This window comes from Bacillus rossius, chromosome 1 (genome assembly GCF_032445375.1).
Source record: "Bacillus rossius redtenbacheri isolate Brsri chromosome 1, Brsri_v3, whole genome shotgun sequence".
Classification (NCBI taxonomy): Eukaryota; Metazoa; Arthropoda; class Insecta; order Phasmatodea; family Bacillidae; genus Bacillus; species Bacillus rossius.
This window is the reverse complement of record NC_086330.1, coordinates 194,263,379-194,282,410: the sequence shown is the minus strand read 5'-3', so window position 1 is coordinate 194,282,410 and position 19,032 is coordinate 194,263,379. Positions and strand designations below refer to the sequence as shown.

Genomic DNA, 19,032 nt, shown 5'->3' with positions numbered 1-19,032 from the left:
GTTCTTATTAATTAGTTTCATGTGCCGTATATAAATATGCGGTAGGTTAAAGTTTTGTTTGGACTATGTTAAAAATTATACCTCTTTCTACTGATAGCTCTTTTTTGTGGTCAAGCTTTTATTACGAAGAGTTTTTTTCTGATGAATCACCAAAAATAGCCCTAATTTTTTTTTAGATAAATAAATCTTTTCTCAAAAGTAGCACATTTAAGACAGTTTATATTGCACACTAACATCCTTAGTGTATATTAAATGTCACTTTCTTCATATCGTTCATCTTTACTTTAAAATAATATCCAAGGTAACATAATTTTATTGTGGTTATAACCTTTTCCTTTTTTCTTTAGGTATATGATTGAGTTGCCCTGCTCAGTAATTTTATATAGAAACGAGATTTTGTGAAAATTTGCCGCGAGCTCGTGAGTGAACAGGAATAAAGTAAACTTACTTGTAGGACTGCCGAACTCAATTTATCTCATTCTTCCTGTATGTTTTTTTCTTGTAACCACGATCCTTTTCGGTATAAATAACTTTTTTCACTTTCTAAAATAATTGTTGTTTAGGATTAGAAAATTGCTTTATTTTTAGTGTTGTTCATTTGAATTTCGTACTGTGATGATTTGATGGCCTATATAAAAGCTGGCTGCCCTGCGCGATGCTGTGATTCAGCTGAAATTTGCAGTGGAATCGTCAATGCGAGGCTAAGGATACCTTGTCAAAGCTGTGATCACGTGTCAACAGTTCCTGGAAACTCAGCAGTTCGTCCTCTTGGGGGGTGGGTGTGTTTGTGTGGGGAAGAGGGAAAGCATTACGGACAGTAAAATCGCTCCTAGAACATTGTAGCTGCACATAAGCAGACTTGCTGGCAGGTAATTTGGCCTAAACTATAGAGCAACATCATCTTCATAGCCTTATACCTCCATGGTCTGAGCCCCGAGACAGCTCCTCCGCAGAGCCTAGCCTCTCCCAGTTTTGCGGTTTGGGCTGGAATGTCACAGTACGCACCCAGCTGGTGTAACGAGAGTAGGAAACAAGAACTGTGATTCATTGAAGATATCCTTGGGTCAGTGCCACAACACTACAAGAACATACGGGTGCTACTACACATGCCTAGGTATCATTTAGTGGGATAGGGGTTCCAAAATGTGCTTTCTTTTAAAAGCAAGAAAAATCGTGTTCTTTATTTAAATAAAATATTTATTAGTTAAACATTTACATTTCCTGAAATATATTTCTAAATAAGTATATCCTTATAGTGAAATACGTGCATGTTGTCAAGATTAAATAAAAATTTTAAGCCTTCTTTTCACAGAATGGCACATTGTATAAATAAAACACAATATACCCAGCTTTCTATTTCAAACAAAACCTGCAACTAAAAATCCTTGACGGAGTCAACTGTAATACATGATTATAAACCCAATATAAATTTTAAAAATAGTATTTCAAAGCAGTACTTTAAATGTTAATGCATATAAATAAGTGTTTTTATAGTTCTTAGAGACCAATAACCCTTCACAATGGATCCCAATATATTATACGCAATAATTTGCGTTTATAAAAGAAATAAAAACCTTTAAAAGAATAAAACATATCTATCATTGATAAACAAGTAGGTAGAAACAGTTTTGAATATAAATGATGTGCTATGTACAATAAAAAAGGTTTATAAATATTCTTGATTGTTATGTTGAAACAATTTTTTTTACTAGGCAATACATTATTATTTATTTGTGTGTCTGGCTATTAGACACTTAAGTCAGGTTCCAAATAACAAATTTAGGTCCTCAATCCACCCGATAACCAAGTAAGAGCCCTAGGTAGTTTCAAGGTCTGAAGTCTTTATTTACATAGCTGGAAGAGCACGCGAACTCCTCAAATAGCCTAGGAGAGCATTCTGATGATGTTTATTCTAGTTTTCCGGGGTAACTAAACCTAAGTCCTCAACTTGACGGTTCGAAAATGGCTTCATGCAGACATGTTTCCGTCTGAACTATCTACATGTTAATACCACAGTCGCATTTTCCAGGCAGCAAGCAAGGCGGTGTAAGATATGTAGCTCAATGAACATATCAGTTTTCCTGGTTTGAAAGTTTTTTTTTATGATATTCGTAAACTGTGCATTTTTCTTAAAAAAAAAAGAAAAAAAAAAAAAAAAGTCAGTTGTTTTGTCAAATATTTGTGAATCTAATTTACCCCTATTTTATGTTAATTGAATATGGGAGAGCTTTCATTGCGTTGAGAGCACAGGACCCCCTAGCCTACTGGTTGCCTAATCTGTTATTAATAAAGATGCGCGTGTCACAGGTTTTGCTGTTGTTGCTTACTCACTTGGTTCAGTAACGAACATTATTTAATAGCAAATTCACATCTACGAGTGGCCTGCATAAGAGGTGGATAAACGGAGCCAGTTCATTGTTATAACGATTGAAATTATAAATATGGATAGTTTATTTATGTATGCGGTGGACTTTGTTTATAAATATCGTTGTGGATGTTTTTTAAATGTTACTATTTGTTGTAATAGTTAGTAAATATATATTTTAACTATAGCCTAAATCAACACGCATAATTTGCACCATTTATTTCCCAAAAAATAAAACATTTAAGTCTTAAAAATTGTTCAGCACTATAGACAGTTGTTGTCTTGATGTTTCTGTGTTCGTGTATCACCTAAAAAAAGCTTTTGAGTTTGTCGTAAACATAATACGTAGAAGGTTTGAGTTTCATAAGATGATGGTATGTCCAGAATTACTCTATCTTCTTTCCGGACGCATATCAACTGTTGGGACAAATTCCTCACCGCTAACGCAGCTTTACGAATGTTCACCCGGTGGCATGCGTACACACCTGGTCACTTCTCATCAGAAGCGACACTAAAGTTCACGTGACTTCTTCTATTGGCCCGGTTCTGCACTCGTGGAGTTTCTCCCGCTGTTTCCCACATTCCGCTCCGCTACTACCACCGTATCGTTTCGGCGAGGCGTTTAACAGTGGACCACGGAATGGAACCTGCAACAAACATGCACACAACTACAACTGGTTACCCGGCTTCGCAAGGGTGGATAGAGACTTTTAACAGAGCAAGTTTTATCTTTTTATGTGTTTAATTTTTCCCGTCAATACTATTATTTAAGGAAACTTTTTGAAATTTTAACGCGATACTTCTCTTGTATTTGTTGTTTGGTCACAAATATTTTCAATACATATTCATGAAGTGTCATATAATTGGTGTAAAAAATCGCGGAAGTATTAATAATTACGTACACTTGCTCAACTCTGTACATCCATTATATTACACTTAGTGAATATCTGTTAAAAAATATTTTTGACAGAACAAAAAATACAAAGTAAGTATTGTGAGGCATTTCAGAAAGAGGCCTTAAATAAAAGTAATGACAATAGCACGAAAATAAATCCACATGGCGGTTGAGAACTAGTCTTAAGATTAAATATCTGATATATAAATTATTGTCAAGTTACAAATATTTATTTTTGTTTCTACCTTCAAATTAAAATTTATTTAGTCATTACTGTGTCGAAATGATGACAAAGATATGTACAAGATGGGCTGGATTAAAATTAAAAAAATTGATTGACGAGCTATATATATATATATATATATATATATATATATATATATATATATATATATATAACGCTGTAATTAACGTACGGCAAGAAATCAGTCAAATTGCTCTTGGTTTTCATAGTTTTAGTTACAAATATTGCTGTATCTTACCAAACTATTAATTAAAAAAATAAATAAACATAGTCTATGTCTATCTGTGTTGTAGTTGAGACCAATCCCCCCCTACTATTTACCTGTATATGGACTTGTTAGTACTTAAATATATTAAGCTGGAGGTAACATGTTTCCGAAGAGTCACACTTGGTGATGTAAAACTAAAGTGCAGTTTTGGACTTAATTTATTTTGGCAGACTGTACAATTAAAGTGGAACTTAGTATCGAATTCGTAGCGACGTAATAGCAGATACGTAACGGTAGGCAGAGGCGGTAGCGTGGTAGTCGGGGCATAACTTACATCTTTGGAAAGAGACATACTTGTTTATGACTAATTGTAACTCATGACTTTTTGTTACCATCGTGTCGCCATATTAGATTGATACGTTGCGGACGTAAGTCAAGATACGTAACCACAGGCACAGACAGTAGCGTAGTAGTTTGGGAGTGAATTCCTCATTTGGTTAAGAATTATGATTATTAACGTCTCATTATAACTTATGACATTTTATGATCGTCGTGTTCCCACACGATTTGACTTACATTTACGGAAGTTGAGCTAGGAACAGAACAAAGTGATTGTGTACGGCGAGCTCCGTTATGAAGCTCGGTTCTAGAAAAGGAAGGTTATTTCCTGGTTAAATTTTGGTTACAAGAGTTGGCCTTGATGGGTGTTACAGCGAGTTGAAGACAGTGAGTGAACCCGCCGCCTTACACCTGCTACTGGTGGAGCAGTGGACGATACACGAGATATCTATGGACGAGTGAGCGAGAGGTTGGACTCCTCTCCCGCACTCGTCAACTCGGTGAACTCGTCAAGGAATGATTCACCTTAAAGCAGAGCCCTTTACGAGAGGTACGAGCGGCGAATGGGACTCGCTGCTTGAAGACTCCTCATAGAGACGAGTTACGAACATTTATTATTTACGCCGCAGGTCGGGCGATGATTTTTACTTCTACTTTATAATAGGCGATATTATCATTTCAGTATTATTTAAATAAAAAATATACGCCTTGCACTCAATTTCATTTTATATTATATTTTGCATTAATCAATTTGTGATATCGAGAGCCATTTTATAATTATTGATATAATATTTTAATAATCATCTTAGAATTTCATAATGGGCTTGTGGTATAGGTATATGTTGGAGATTCTTTATAAAAATGGCCCAATTTAAGGTCATCTATTTTAAGGAGATTTTTAATTAATTTACTATTTACATTAAGATATTTGAAGGCTCAGTAAATTGTAAAGCCTCATTGTTTGCTATAGCATGCACAACGCGGAAATGATTGTTTTAAGAGAGTCTAATCATTTGGACGTTTGCCACGCAATCAATAGTATGATTATTAATGGAAGCTATTCTTTGTTTAAAGTTATCAGCTAACTGATTTGTGAACTTCGGAAGCGAGTATTAGCAAACGAGTTCATTTTATAGCTGCCCATTTCAACTGAAAAAATGTACCAGTCTAACTGCCCATATATTAATGTATAAATTGTTTATTGATATTTGGTTGCTTGTGAATAAAAATGTTTATAGCACATTTCGTCATGCTCTATATTTTTAAAGAAATAATTGTTGACATCATTCTCTAGTACGCTTCCACATCAGCGGGATAAATGTAGCTTTATAATGGTGAAATGATTTTTCAATTGTTCCAGTAGTTTTCGTGTTGACTTCTTACACAGAAACAAACTCAAACTATCTCTGTATAATATTAGTATAAATAATGTAAAATATCTCAGAAGTTTCTTTCCCGCTTACTCCAGCTGTGATGCAATCATGCCACTATACTTGGCAATATCTCACTCTTTCTATGTCGTATTTGTACACTTTAGACTGAGATTGAGCCTGCAAATGGTTAACACGATTTCATTCATTTAATAAACCGAGTTTAAGTTATATAATAAAATAACTGTCGTAAAAATAAAGAAAAGTAATAGTTTCACTTTGCAATTGAAACTGCACCAGTAGTTATCAGCTAGTTCATGTCTGCGAAACGGAGCTCGAGTAAATGAGCTTAGTGAAACTTTGCCATGACTGCGGGAGCAGATCCTCGTCATACAAGTTGTAGTTTAGAAATGTATGTCCGGCGCCAGGCTTCAGGCTTTGGAGATTTGGGTCAATGCTTGTCCTAGAACTCTATCCTTGCTCAACAAATGAGAAGTTCAAAAGCTGGCAGAACCGGTTTTTGTAATTTTTTATCAATTTTTTTTTTGGTTTTTATTTTTATTATTTTTAAAATTTTTCTGAGGTTTTTCCGATATTAACGAAATATATTGTAAGTTTTCTCCGTGTGCTTCCGATTATTCCTGGCCAGACATCTGGTGGTTTTCTCCAATTGCTTCTGGTTATAGGTGAGAAATCGATCTCTGCATGAAGGATTTTTTACTTAATGGAGTCATACCATTTTATTCAGGGTTACATTTAATAAGTGAATTTCTGCTACTACTAAATCAACACTTACAATATTTTTATCAGGTGGAATTAAAAAAATATATCATTACTCAGTCCAATAATATGTGATAAGATGGATGAGAAACACTATCGCGAAAGATGAACTTCCTTGTCCTTGGTGTCTAGCGAAGCCTTCCTTCTTTTGCGATCGTTAGTGAGCATCCCGCAACCCACATAAAATAACTAAATATTATTTGCCTGTAAACAACATGTGGCGTCATCTGTTGAAAAGAATCAAGACTTTTTACAACCGGTTATTTTGCATGAGATAAATTAACTCTCATCACTGAATGGTGCTATTGTAGTCAGTTAGAGCCAAGTAGTCTCGTAGCCATGTAGCCTTCTGACCTGGATGCCCTGTAGTCCTGTATCCTCGAAATCTCGTAACCTTGTGTTCTGGAAGCTTCATATTCCTGTAACCTCGCAATCATGTAACGTAACCAGTTGGAGGAGCCTTGTAAACTCGTAGAATTGAAGCTTCGTAGTCAAGTACTCATGTAGACCTGTAGTCCTGTGGTCTCGTATCTTCGTAACATCTTAGTCTTGTAGTCAAATAGCGCTAAACCTAAGGCTATTTGAAGTCAAATACTCTTGACGTCATTGATTGTTGGAGCCAAAGACAGTTGAAGCAAATGACTGTTGGAGCCAATGACTAATGGAGCCAATGACTTTTGGAGCCAAAAGACTGTTGGAGTCATAGACTGATGGAGCCAATGACTATTGGAGCAAATGACTTTTGGAACTAAAAACTGTTGGATTCATAGACTGTTGGAGACATTATATGCTATCTTAACATTGACGATCGCATCCTACCGAGTTGAAAGTACGTGAGAATACCTCATTTCCGTCAAAATGAGCTTCGTTTTCATTAAATGCTTGACCTGCGTGAACGATTCGTAGCCATTGCGTGTGCATTGCCTAAATTGCGTGTACTTGGCGTCTATTGCGCATCAATTGCGTGAACATTGCGTGTTCGTTCCGTTTACTGTGTGTACAGTGTTCATTCTGTTTCCTGTGTGTTCTGTGTGTACTGTGTCATCATTTCGTTTCCTGTGTGTACTGAGTGTTCATTACGTGTATTGCGCGTAAATAGCGTGTATTGCGAGTACATTACGTGTCAATTGCTCGAACATTGCGTGTTGTAGCAAATGGAGCTTGGGAGCTCTTGGAGCACTGAAGCTGATGGGCAATTGGAGCATTGAAGCCAATAGCAGATTTATCTGATGGCGTGAATTGTAGCTCTTGGAGCCTAGCCTATATTGGTGGGATCGAATTCATGAAACGAGAATGTATCACACCGCATCGAATTTTTTCAATCATATGTTCCTCTTTTTTAAATGTTGTTTTGACTCGTGTATTATAGTAAATTGTTCTTGATTTGACTAGTGAATTATTCCATCGGGTGCATGTATATAAGCGAGTCCTAGACAGCAGACCGCTCAGTTTTTTAATGACGTCGTCAGTGTAAGGATCACCTAGTTTGTTTCATCTGGTGCATAAGTCACGTAATTACGTTTTCTTGTGAACTCCATGGTATCTATACCGTCTTTAACGGCGAACTCGATGAAGGTTGTACCAACGACTACAGGAACCCTGAAGTCAGCGGCGACGATTATGGAGCAGATCCCGTGGGCAACTACGACACCAACACTGGAGGAGATTTCAACAGTCGTGGTACCACCAGCAGAAGAGAGCTTAATGACTACAGAGCTGGCTGCGCAGGAAACCACGATAAACGATGTTTCGCCCTCAATGGAGATTTCAATGGCTGGTGATTCGACAACAACTAACGAACATCGGTGCTGTTACTGCGACAAGATTTTCTCAAACAACAGCAATGCTCGACGAAACGAGAATAGAGAATGTGCCTAGAACCTTTATCGGAAAATGTTTGTTTGTGAGAAATGTCATAAGCAGTTTGCCAGAAAAGACAATATGAAAACGCACATGAAGATAAGAAAAGGTCCTGCTGTGCGGCAGAAAGTAAAGGTTCGGTGCAACAGCGAATGATTGATGTGCATAAGAGTATGCCTGGAAATGATGCAATTGCAGTAACATCGACATCTGGTTCGGGTTAACCTTCATCAGCACGATATCCTTGCAGCTACTGCGATTTGTCGTTCGCATTTTCCCACGTAGCACGAACACATCAACGGAGTAAATGCAAGAAGAATCCTTTTCGTCTAAAGTTTCGCTGCGATGAGTGTCATGTTTGGTTTACTCGAATTCATAGTTTGCGATGGCATGTGAAAAATGCATCGGTAATGTCCGTGTGCCTACTGATGAACTACCAGCAGAAATTTCGACTCCTCGGTTTAGGTTGAAGGCTCCTGAGCATACAGGCAAAAAAACAGATCAGCAGCAACCGATTGGTATGACGTCTGGACATGAAAATAAACCTAAGACTGTGTTCGGTGCAAGTAGTATATAATAGTTCCTCCGGCGCCAGGCTTCAGGCTGTGGATTGGGATTGCCGGTCAGCCATATTGGATTTGTGACGTCACGGCGGCAAAAATTCCTCAAAATTCCTCAAAAATGACTCAAAATGACTAAAAAATTCCCATTTTAAGAAAATATTTCCCGTTTTCGAGGGAAAAATTCCCGTTTCGAGGGAAAATTTCCCGTTTTAGTCCTTAAAAATCCCAGCGGCTAGAAATGTCCTGATAGAGCCTTTAGCATCCTTAACTCAAGCCTCAGTTAAGCCTCTATCAGGACTTGACCTTGACCTCGACGGCCATTTTGGATCCGCCATCTTGGATCCGCCATTTTGGATGACGTCATTATGTTTTATCGAACATTCCGGAGTGCCGCATTCTTGAAATTTCCGCCATTTTGAATTATGACGTCACCGTTGCAATTTCCGTTATGCCCGCCATCTAGAAAATCTTTATTTATTATCCGAGTTTAATGAAAAAAAAATTTTTTAATTTATAAAATTATAATTTATTTTTTATAAAAAATCTACTTTTACGACATGGAGTTCGGAGTCCTCGGTTCAAACCCGGTGAGGGCAAAAAAATAAAAATAGCGACCGATCCTTCCCCCCGTGGTGGCTGCTGGCAGACTGGCTCCCACCACTTGTGTCAAAGCATATATATCGCCAGTGAGCATGATGTCATGTCCGCCATTTTGAAAATCGGTAATTTTAATGCTAGAGATTCGGGAAAAAATTTAAAAATCATTAAAAAAATTAATCAACCTAATTAAATAATAAAAAAAATCCTTAACCCACCGTTGCACTTTTCGTGACGGCCGCCATCTTGAAATCACCCGCTGGAGATCACCATCTTGTTTTCGTCTGCTACAGTGTGCTGATGACATGTTAGTTTAATTCCTACCCACTAGAGTGCAGTAATCATTAATTACCGAGGTGCCCCCGCTATCTTGAAATTCGGCCGCCATCTTGAAATCATGTAATAATGTAGCTAGAAAAGCGGGAAAAAACCAAATTCATTAAATGAACTGATAATAAATATACTGATTGAATCGATCCGCTCCTGTCCTTGGTTCGATACTCGATCTATGCAATAATGTTTAATTTGATGGAAAATTTTTTTTCAATAAACCATGTTCAAAATTCTTAAAGAGACTTTAAATCCTCTACTACCATCATCCTGTCAGACATCAAGACCACCATATTGGAAATTCGTAATTGTAATGCTAGAGATTCGGGAAAAAGTTCAAAATTAATTAAATAAATTTGTAATCTATATACTGATTAATTAGATCGACTAAGGTCCTTGGTTCGATCCCTGGCCGATACAAAACAACTTCAATTTTAAAAAAGTACCAGAAAAGTGTAAGGTTCGAGAAATAAAACACCACCAAGTCTTTTACAAACATAATATTTATTACACAATCTCTATCTTACTACAGATTCACTTGCGAAAGCCAGCAATCTTAAAAACATTTAGCCCTGCATAGACATGCAACGACTACTTCTTAGCTCCAACATCTCCAAATGCTCCAAATGGCTCCAACAGCTCCAAATGGCTCCAAATGCTCCAAACGGCCTCCAAATGGCTCCAACAGCTCCAACAGCCTCCAAATGCGTAACACAGCTCCAACTGGCTCCAAATGCTCCAAACGGCCTCCAAATTCTTGACAGCTCCAAATGCTTCAAATGGCTCCAAATGCTCCAAACGACCTCCAAATGGCTCCAACAGCTCCAACAGCCTCCAAATGCGTAACATAGTTCCAAATGGCTCCAAATGCTCCAAAAGGCCTCCAAATAACTCCAATAGCTCCAACAGCCTCCAAATGCGTAACACAGCTCCAAATGGCTTCAAATGCTCCAAACGGCCTCCAAATGTCTCCAGCAGCTCCAAATGCTCCAAATGACTCCAAAATGCTCCAAATGCTTCAAAAGGCTCCAAATGCTTCAAATGCTCCAAATGCTCCAACAGCCTCCAAATGCTCCAACAGCCTCTAAATGCTTAAGACACCTCCAAATGCTCCAAATGGCTCCAACAGCTCCAAATGCTCCAAAAGCCTTTAAATGCTACAACAGCCTCCAAATGCTCCAAAGGCTCCAAATGCTCCAAATGGCTCCAACAGCTCCAAAAGGCTCCTAATGCTTCAAAAGGCTCCAATTGCTCGAACAGCTCCATCTTCAATTGGTTCCAACTGATTACAATAACTTTTCTTATCGAACTTGGCATGATTACTAACATGTATTTATTAGTATATGTACATTTTGACTGGCAGTGGTAACGTATTTTGCACCTTTAAGTTATAAGTTTTATTTAGAAATCAGATTTCGATTAATTGTAGATACCATTTGGAAAGAAAATATATTAATTTATCTTCAAATTTATACACATACATTTAATTTAAGCCATTATTGTATGTAGCCAGCTTCCCTCAGTTATTTGAGTATGAAGGATATTTCTTTAATGTTCGAATAGTTTCCTGCACAAAGCGATCCATGTAGTAGTCGTAGCCTGTCAACCAATATGTTAGGATCTTCCCATGAGGTATAATCAATCTCTTCTGCTGCGTTCATCATCATCCTTGCATGTTTATAATAAATATTATTATCTCTGGTGTCTATCGTTTTAACACCAACCACAAGGTCACTTTCGTCATCGTGCCAGTGATTATCACAAGCTTGATCAGGATAATTTATTTTATTACGACGTTTCCATCGTTTTGGTCTCAAACCACCATCACAGTCTTCGCTCTTGCATGCTTTTGGTGCTTCAGCACAGTACTCAATCATGTCAGCCTTAGATGTGTCAGCATAGTCTTCGTTCATGCCAGCTTCTGATGTGTCACCACAGTCTTCAATCATGTCAGCATCACAAACTTGACCAGGATAATTTATTTTATTACGTCGTTTCCATCGTTTTGGTCTCAGACCGCCATCACAGTCTTCGATCTTGCCTGCTTTAGGTGCTTTATTACAGTACTCAATCATGTCAGCCTCAGATGTGTCACCACAATCTTCAATCATGCCAGCTTCAGATGATTCATCAAAGTCTTCGACCTTGTAAGCTTCAGGTGGTTCTCCATCTTTCACATTTTCATGGAGACGACTAGATATTGGAGTAAATATATTTTCATTTCTAATGTGGTTACAACTTCCTTCGTTTGTTTTAAATTTGAAATTATTATCTTGATCTAGATCAGTAATTTTAGCATTAGCTTTTTCGCCTTCGTTCCTCTTCCGCGATGTTGTAGCCCAGTCTTCGTTATCTTTATTCATCTTAATTGTACAGGTCTTGTAATGTCTATCCAAGTAATATCTTCTACCAAAGGATTTCTGACACTGACTGCAATGAAATCGTTTTTGACAAGGACCCAAATTACACTCGCTTCTCTCATGTCGTTTAGCATTCTTTCTCAAGGTAAAAACACTTTGCTACAGTATCTACAGTGTTGACGTTTCGATACAGCAACTAATCCCGAATCAGGATTCATATTAGTTACTGAGACTAATGCCAGACGCAAACTAAGAGTTTTAAATTAGATATATTACTTAAATAGAATATTTTAATTATTTCATCAGCGAGAATTAATTTATCTCATTCAAAGGTACTTGTAGCAAGTAGTTCTACTTTTCAACAACAGATATCGCCACATGTTACTTGCAGGTAAATAATATTTAGTTCTTTTATGCGGGATGCGGGATGCTCACTAACGAACGCATAAGAATGATGGCTTCGCTAGACTCCAAGTAGAAGGAAGTTCGTCCTTCCTGTTAGTGCTTCTTAGATTTCTCAGAGATTATTATTTGACTGAGTAATGATATTTTTAATTTCCACCTGATAAAAATATTACAAGTGTTGATTAAGTAGCAGAAATTCACTAATTACATGTAACCTTGAAAAAAAATGACATGCCTCATTAGGTAAAAAAAATACTTCATGCAGAGATCAATTTCTCATCTGTAACCAGAAGCACTCGGAGAAAACCATCAGATGTCTAGTCAGGAATAATCAGAAGTACCCAGAGAAAACCATCAAAATATTGTCAAGAATAATCAGGAGCACACGGAGAAAACCACCATAATATTGTCAAGAATAATCGGAAGGACCCGGAGAAAACTACCATAATATTGAAAAGAATAATCAGAAACACCCAGAGAAAACCATCAAAATATTGTCAAGAATAACCGGGAGCACATGGAGAAAACCACCATAATATTGACAAGAATAATCGGAAGCACATGGAGAAAACCGTCACAAGTTTTCTTTGATATCATAAAATTACAAAATAAATTAATAAAAAATTAAAAATAAAAACGAAAAAAAAACAAACATTCTGCTAGCTTGTGAACTTCTCTTTGATGTGCAAATTTGGAGTTCTAGTAGAAGCCAGAACAGTTTTTGAATTTTTTTCGTTTTTATTTTTAATTTTTATTAATTTTTTAAGTAATTTTATGATATCAAAGAAAACTTATGGCGGTTTTCTCCGTGTGCTTCCGATTATTCTTGTCAATATTATGGTGGTTTTCTCCGTGTGCTCCCGGTTGTTCTTGACATTATTTTGATGGTTTAAACTGGGTGCTTCTGATTATTCTTGTCAATATTATGGTAGTTTTCTCCGGGTGCGTCCGATTATTCTTGACAATATTATGGTGGTTTTCTCCGTGTGCTCCTGATTATTCTTGACAATATTTTGATGGTTTTCTCTAGGTTCTTCTGATTATTCCTGACTAGACATCTGATGATTTTCTCCGAGTGCTTCTGGTTACAGATGAGAAATTGATCTCTGCATGAAGGATTTTCTTTTTACTTAATGAGGCATGTCATTTTTTTTCAAGGTTACATGTAATTAGTGAATTTCTGCTACTCAATCAACAATTGTAATATTTTTATCAGGTGGAAATTAAAAATATCATTACTCAGTCAAATAATAATCTCTGAGAAATCTAAGAAGCACTAACAGGAAGGACGAACTTCCTTCTACTTGGAGTCTAGCGAAGCCATCATTCTTATGCGTTCGTTAGTGAGCATCCCGCATCCCGCATAAAAGAACTAAATATTATTTACCTGCAAGTAACATGTGGCGATATCTGTTGTTGAAAAGTAGAACTACTTGCAACAAGTACCTTTGAATGAGATAAATTAATTCTCGCTGATGAAATAATTAAAATATTCTATTTAAGTAATATATCTAATTTAAAACTCTTAGTTTGCGTCTGGCATTAGTCTCAGTAACTAATATGAATCCTGATTCGATATTAGTTGCTGTATCGAAACGTCATTACTGTAGATACTGTAGCAAAGTGTTTTTACCTTCAGAAAGAATGCTAAAGACATGAGAGAAGCAGTGTAATTTGGGTCCTTGTCAAAAACCATTTCGTTGCAGTCAGTGTCAGAAATCCTTTGGTAGAAGATATTACTTGGATAGACATTACAAGACCTGTACAATTAAGATGAATAAAGATAACGAAGACTGGGCTACAACATCGCGGAAGAGGAACGAAGGCGAAAAAGCTAATGCTAAAAAAATTACTGATCTAGATCAAGATAATAATTTCAAATTTAAAACAAACGAAGGAAGTTGTAACCACATTAGAAATGAAAATATATTTACTCCAATATCTAGTCGTCTCCATGAAAATGTGAAAGATGGAGAACCACCTGACGCTTACAAGGTCGAATACTTTGATGAATCATCTGAAGCTGGCATGATTGAAGATTGTGGTGACACATCTGAGGCTGACATGATTGAGTACTGTAATAAAGCACCTAAAGCAGGCAAGATCGAAGACTGTGATGGCGGTCTGAGACCAAAACGATGGAAACGACGTAGTAAAATAAATTATCCTAGTCACGTTTGTGATGCTGACATGATTGAAGACTGTGGTGACACATCAGAAGCTGACATGAACGAAGACTGTGCTGACACATCTAAGGCTGACATGATTAAGTACTGTGCTGAAGCACCAAAAGCATGCAAGAGCGAAGACTGTGATGGTGGTTTGAGACCAAAACGATGGAAACGTCGTAATAAAATAAATTATCCTGATCAAGCTTGTGATAATCACTGGCACGATGACGAAAGTGACCTTGTGGTTGGTGTTAAAACGATAGACACCAGAGATAATAATATTTATTATAAACATGCAAGGATGATGATGAACGCAGCAGAAGAGATTGATTATACATCATGGGAAGATCCTAACATATTGGTTGACAGGCTACGACTACTACATGGATCGCTTTGTGCAGGAAACTATTCCAACAATTTTTAAGTTGGAGCAATTGGAGCCTTTTGAAGCTTTTGGAGCCTTTTGGAGCATTTGGAGCCTTTTGAAGCATTTGGAGCCTTTTGGAGTCATTTGGAGCATTTGGAGCTGTTGGAGCCATTTGGAGCATTTGGAGCTGCTGGAGACATTTGGAGGCCGTTTGGAGCATTTGGAGCCATTTGGAGCTGTGTTACGCATTTGGAGGCTGTTGGAGCTGTTGGAGCCATTTGGAGGCCGTTTGGAGCATTTGGAGCAATTTGAAGCCTTTGGAGCTGTCAAGCATTTGGAGCATTTGGAGCTGCTGGAGACATTTGGAGCTGTCAAGCATTTGGAGGCCGTTTGGAGCATTTGGAGCCATTTGGAGCTGTGTTACGCATTTGGAGGCTTTTGGAGCGGTTGGAGCCATTTGGAGGCCGTTTGGAGCATTTGGAGCCATTTGGAGCTGTTGGAGCCATTTGGAGCATTTGGAGATGTTGGAGCTAAGAAGTAGTCGTTGCACGTCTATGCAGGGCTAAATGTTTTTAAGATTGCTGGCTTTCGCAAGTGAATCTGTAGTAAGATAGGGATTGTGTAATAAATATTATGTTTGTAAAAGACTTTGTGGTGTTTTATTTCTCGAACCTTACACTTTTCTGGTACTTTTTTAAAATTAAAGTTGTTTTGTATCGGCCAGGGATCGAACCAAGGACCATAGACGATCTAATGAATCAGTATATAGATTACAAATTAATTAATGAATTTTGACTTTTTCCCGAATCTCTAGCATTACAATCACGAATTTCCAATATGGTGGTCTTGATGTCTGATAAGATGATGGTAGTAGAGGATTTAAAGTCTCTTTAAGAATTTTGAACATGGTTTATTGAAAATTTTTTTTCCATCAAATTAAATATTATTGCATAGATCGAGTATCGAACCAAGGACAGGAGCGGATCGATTAAATCAGTATATTTATTGTCAATTCATTTAATGAATTTTGAAATTTTCCCGCTTTTCTAGCTACATTATTACATGATTTCAAGATGGCGGCCGAATTTCAAGTTGGCGGGGGCACCTCGGTAATAAATGATTACTGCACTCTAGCGGGTAGGAATTAAACTAACATGTCATAGCACACTGTAGCAGACGAAAACAAGATGGTGATCTCCAGCGGGTGATTTCAAGATGGCGGCCGTCACGAAAAGTGCAACGGTGGGTTAAGGATTTTTTTATTATTTAATTAGGTTGATTAATTTTTTTAATGATTTTTAAATTTTTTCCCGAATCTCTAGCATTAAAATTACCGATTTTCAAAATGGCGGACATGACGTCATGCTCACTGGCGATATATATGCTTTGACACAAGTGGTGGGAGCCAGTCTCCAGCAGCCACCACGGGGGGAAGGATCGGTCGCCATTTTTATTTTTTTGCCCTCACCGGGTTTGAACCGAGGACTCCGAACTCCGTGTCGTAAAAGTACATTTTTTTATAAAAATTGTATTAAAGTTTTATAAATTTTAAATTTTTTTTTCATTAAACTCGGATAATAAATAAAGATTTTCTAGATGGCGGGCATAACGGAAATTGCAACGGTGACGTCATAATTCAAAATGGCGGAAATTTCAAGAATGCGGCACTCCGGAATGTTCGATAAAACATAATGACGTCATCCAAAATGGCGGATCCAAGATGGCGGATCCAAAATGGCCGTCGAGGTCAAGGTCAAGTCCTGATAGAGGCTTAACTGAGGCTTGAGTTAAGGATGCTAAAGCCTTTATCAGGACATTTCTAGCCGCTGGGATTTTTAAGGACTAAAACGGGAAATTTTCCCTCGAAACGGGAATTTTTCCCTCGAAAACGGGAAATATTTTCTTAAAATGGGAACTTTTGAGTTATTTTGAGTCATTTTTGAGGAATTTTGAGGAATTTTTGCCGCCGTGACGTCACAAATCCTATATGGCTGACCGACAATCCCAATCCACAGCCTGAAGCCTGGCGCCGGAGGAACTATTATATACTACTGCTGCATTACAAGTGAATGATAATGGGTTCTACTTGGCGCAGTCTGCATTTCGTAGAACATTGTAAGACTAATATTATCTAAATACATTTAGTGAGTCGAAAGACATTTGTAAGACGATATCAGACAGAACGTAATCAATCAGCTTACTGATGCTGTAGCAACAAACGGACCTTTGAAGATAACTTCGGTTGGACTGTATATATGGAAAGCCATATCCGTTCAATGACAAAGTGAAGAAGTGTGCATTCAAGACATTGGCTGCAGTGATTAGAGTCCTGACAATGTGAAGCAAACTGTTAAACACGGTATCCAGAAACTCTGTCAGGAGGAGGAATACTATGTTGTACCGTTTTTCAGCATTTAGCCGAGCATTCACACTTTTTTTCTTAACTTTGTGTATGTATATGTATATTTTTTGTTTCAGCAAACTGAACGCTGGTTTATTTTTAATATTTTCTGTTATGGGGGTCATTTATTTGTAATTTTTGTCTAAGTGAAGGTATGTTTTGTTTAAACCATTTGTATTGAAATTTATTATCACTTAATTATGATCTAATTTAAGTGCATCAAGAATCAAAGAAAATAACTCTAAACAACATTTATTATTTTAAAGATTAATTAATTATTATATTTTGGTCAAGGCAGTGCGCTATTCTGTTTTCGGAACTATTCTTTAAATTGCGCATTTGTGACAATGTTTTGTTAACTGTGTAATGTCATCGATGGTGACTTCCTTCTTTTTGGCGACAATCATGTGAATAGGAAGCCTAAGATGTCCATCAAGTTCTGTCCCTGCCCGATTTCACCCGAACAATTTACCTTCGGCCAACCTCGGGTTTATTTAGATATATTTATATTTCTCTATTTATTGTAATGTAACTTTACTAACCTATATAACCGTCCATATTGTCTTAAAGTGATTTAATGGAGCTAACCTAACCGACCACTTTTAATATTTGAATTCATTTTTCCTGTGCAAAAAGAAAGAAAAAATCCTGAAGTTGGCCGAAGGTGAATTGTTCGGGTGTAATCGGGAATGGCAGAACTTGTGCATCTTAGGTCTCCCTCATGTGAATAACAGTGTTATTATTTTCTCTAATTTATCTTCCGCATCCATGCGGTAAATCAAGTTTGGTTAGCCGCCAATTGGGTGAGTTTTCGCAGATTTCTCTGGAAATCATGCTGAACATTTATTTTTAAATCTTTCCTCATGTAATTAGTCTTTGAACTGTTTTTATAGCGGCCCACGAGTCATGGATCAGGAGTGCTTTTCCTAAGCCGGCCATGCTATGAACAGGTTGTAACCCCTTGTTCGGAGTGGAGGATGTTCTCCTACACCTTTTTTGAGGGCTACGGGATGCACACACCCATGAGTTTAGGAAAGTGATTCTTGGTTTTCCATACTTCGCATGAAGCATGTTGTTTTCGGCTGAACTTGTGGACAACCTACCAAAATTTATTTTATAAAATTTTCATCGTTTGTTTTTATTTATTTTTGCTAACATATACATTTATGAATTAAAGTACCGTTTATTAATTTTAATGTTTTAGGGCTCCACCTTTTAAAATTTAAGGTAACAAATGTAACAAGTAACTCAAGAAACTCTATTTATTTAATGTATATGGAGATTTATAAATAATTAGGATGTAATACTGTAATACTCACAAATTTTGTTTTTCATATCAAATATAAATGGTGGTCTGAAAATGCGTTAGTTTCTATTTTTCCAATAATTAAATTTTACCCCCTAGTTAACCTTAAAATTATTTTCTTTCGTTTAATTTTGTGAGCTGGTTGTTCAGTCGGCCTACCTTTGTACCTAACTACTTTTCAACCTTAAGGTAGGACACAATTGAGCCTAAGGTTCAGGGCAACTTCCACTGCAGGCCTTTCTAATGGTTGAGCCTAACCAGACTGGGAAATGTGGGTAGAATGTCTGTATAGGTTCTGGTTGGTCTCTGTCTAGTATAAACCGATTGGAGCTAAGAATTAGCCATTTCACGCCTATGCTAAGCTAAATGTTTATAACATTGCTAGCTTTCGCAAGTGTTTCTGTAGTAGAATAGAAATTATGTAATAAATATTACGTTTGTAAAAGTACTTGTGGTGTTTTATTCCTTGAA

General features: G+C 37.1%; 1 protein-coding gene across 1 annotated transcript in view; it reads right to left on the bottom strand.

Moving 5' to 3' along the window:
- Nucleotides 1-1,179: 1,179 nt before the first annotated feature.
- Nucleotides 1,180-19,032, bottom strand: part of LOC134527189 (uncharacterized) — a 524,754-nt gene continuing 506,901 nt past the window's right edge. The window contains exon 6 of the mRNA XM_063359637.1: nt 1,180-3,012. Coding sequence (XP_063215707.1) covers nt 2,960-3,012 — 53 coding nt within the window. The 3' untranslated portion in view covers nt 1,180-2,959. The remainder of the gene's footprint in view (nt 3,013-19,032) is intronic.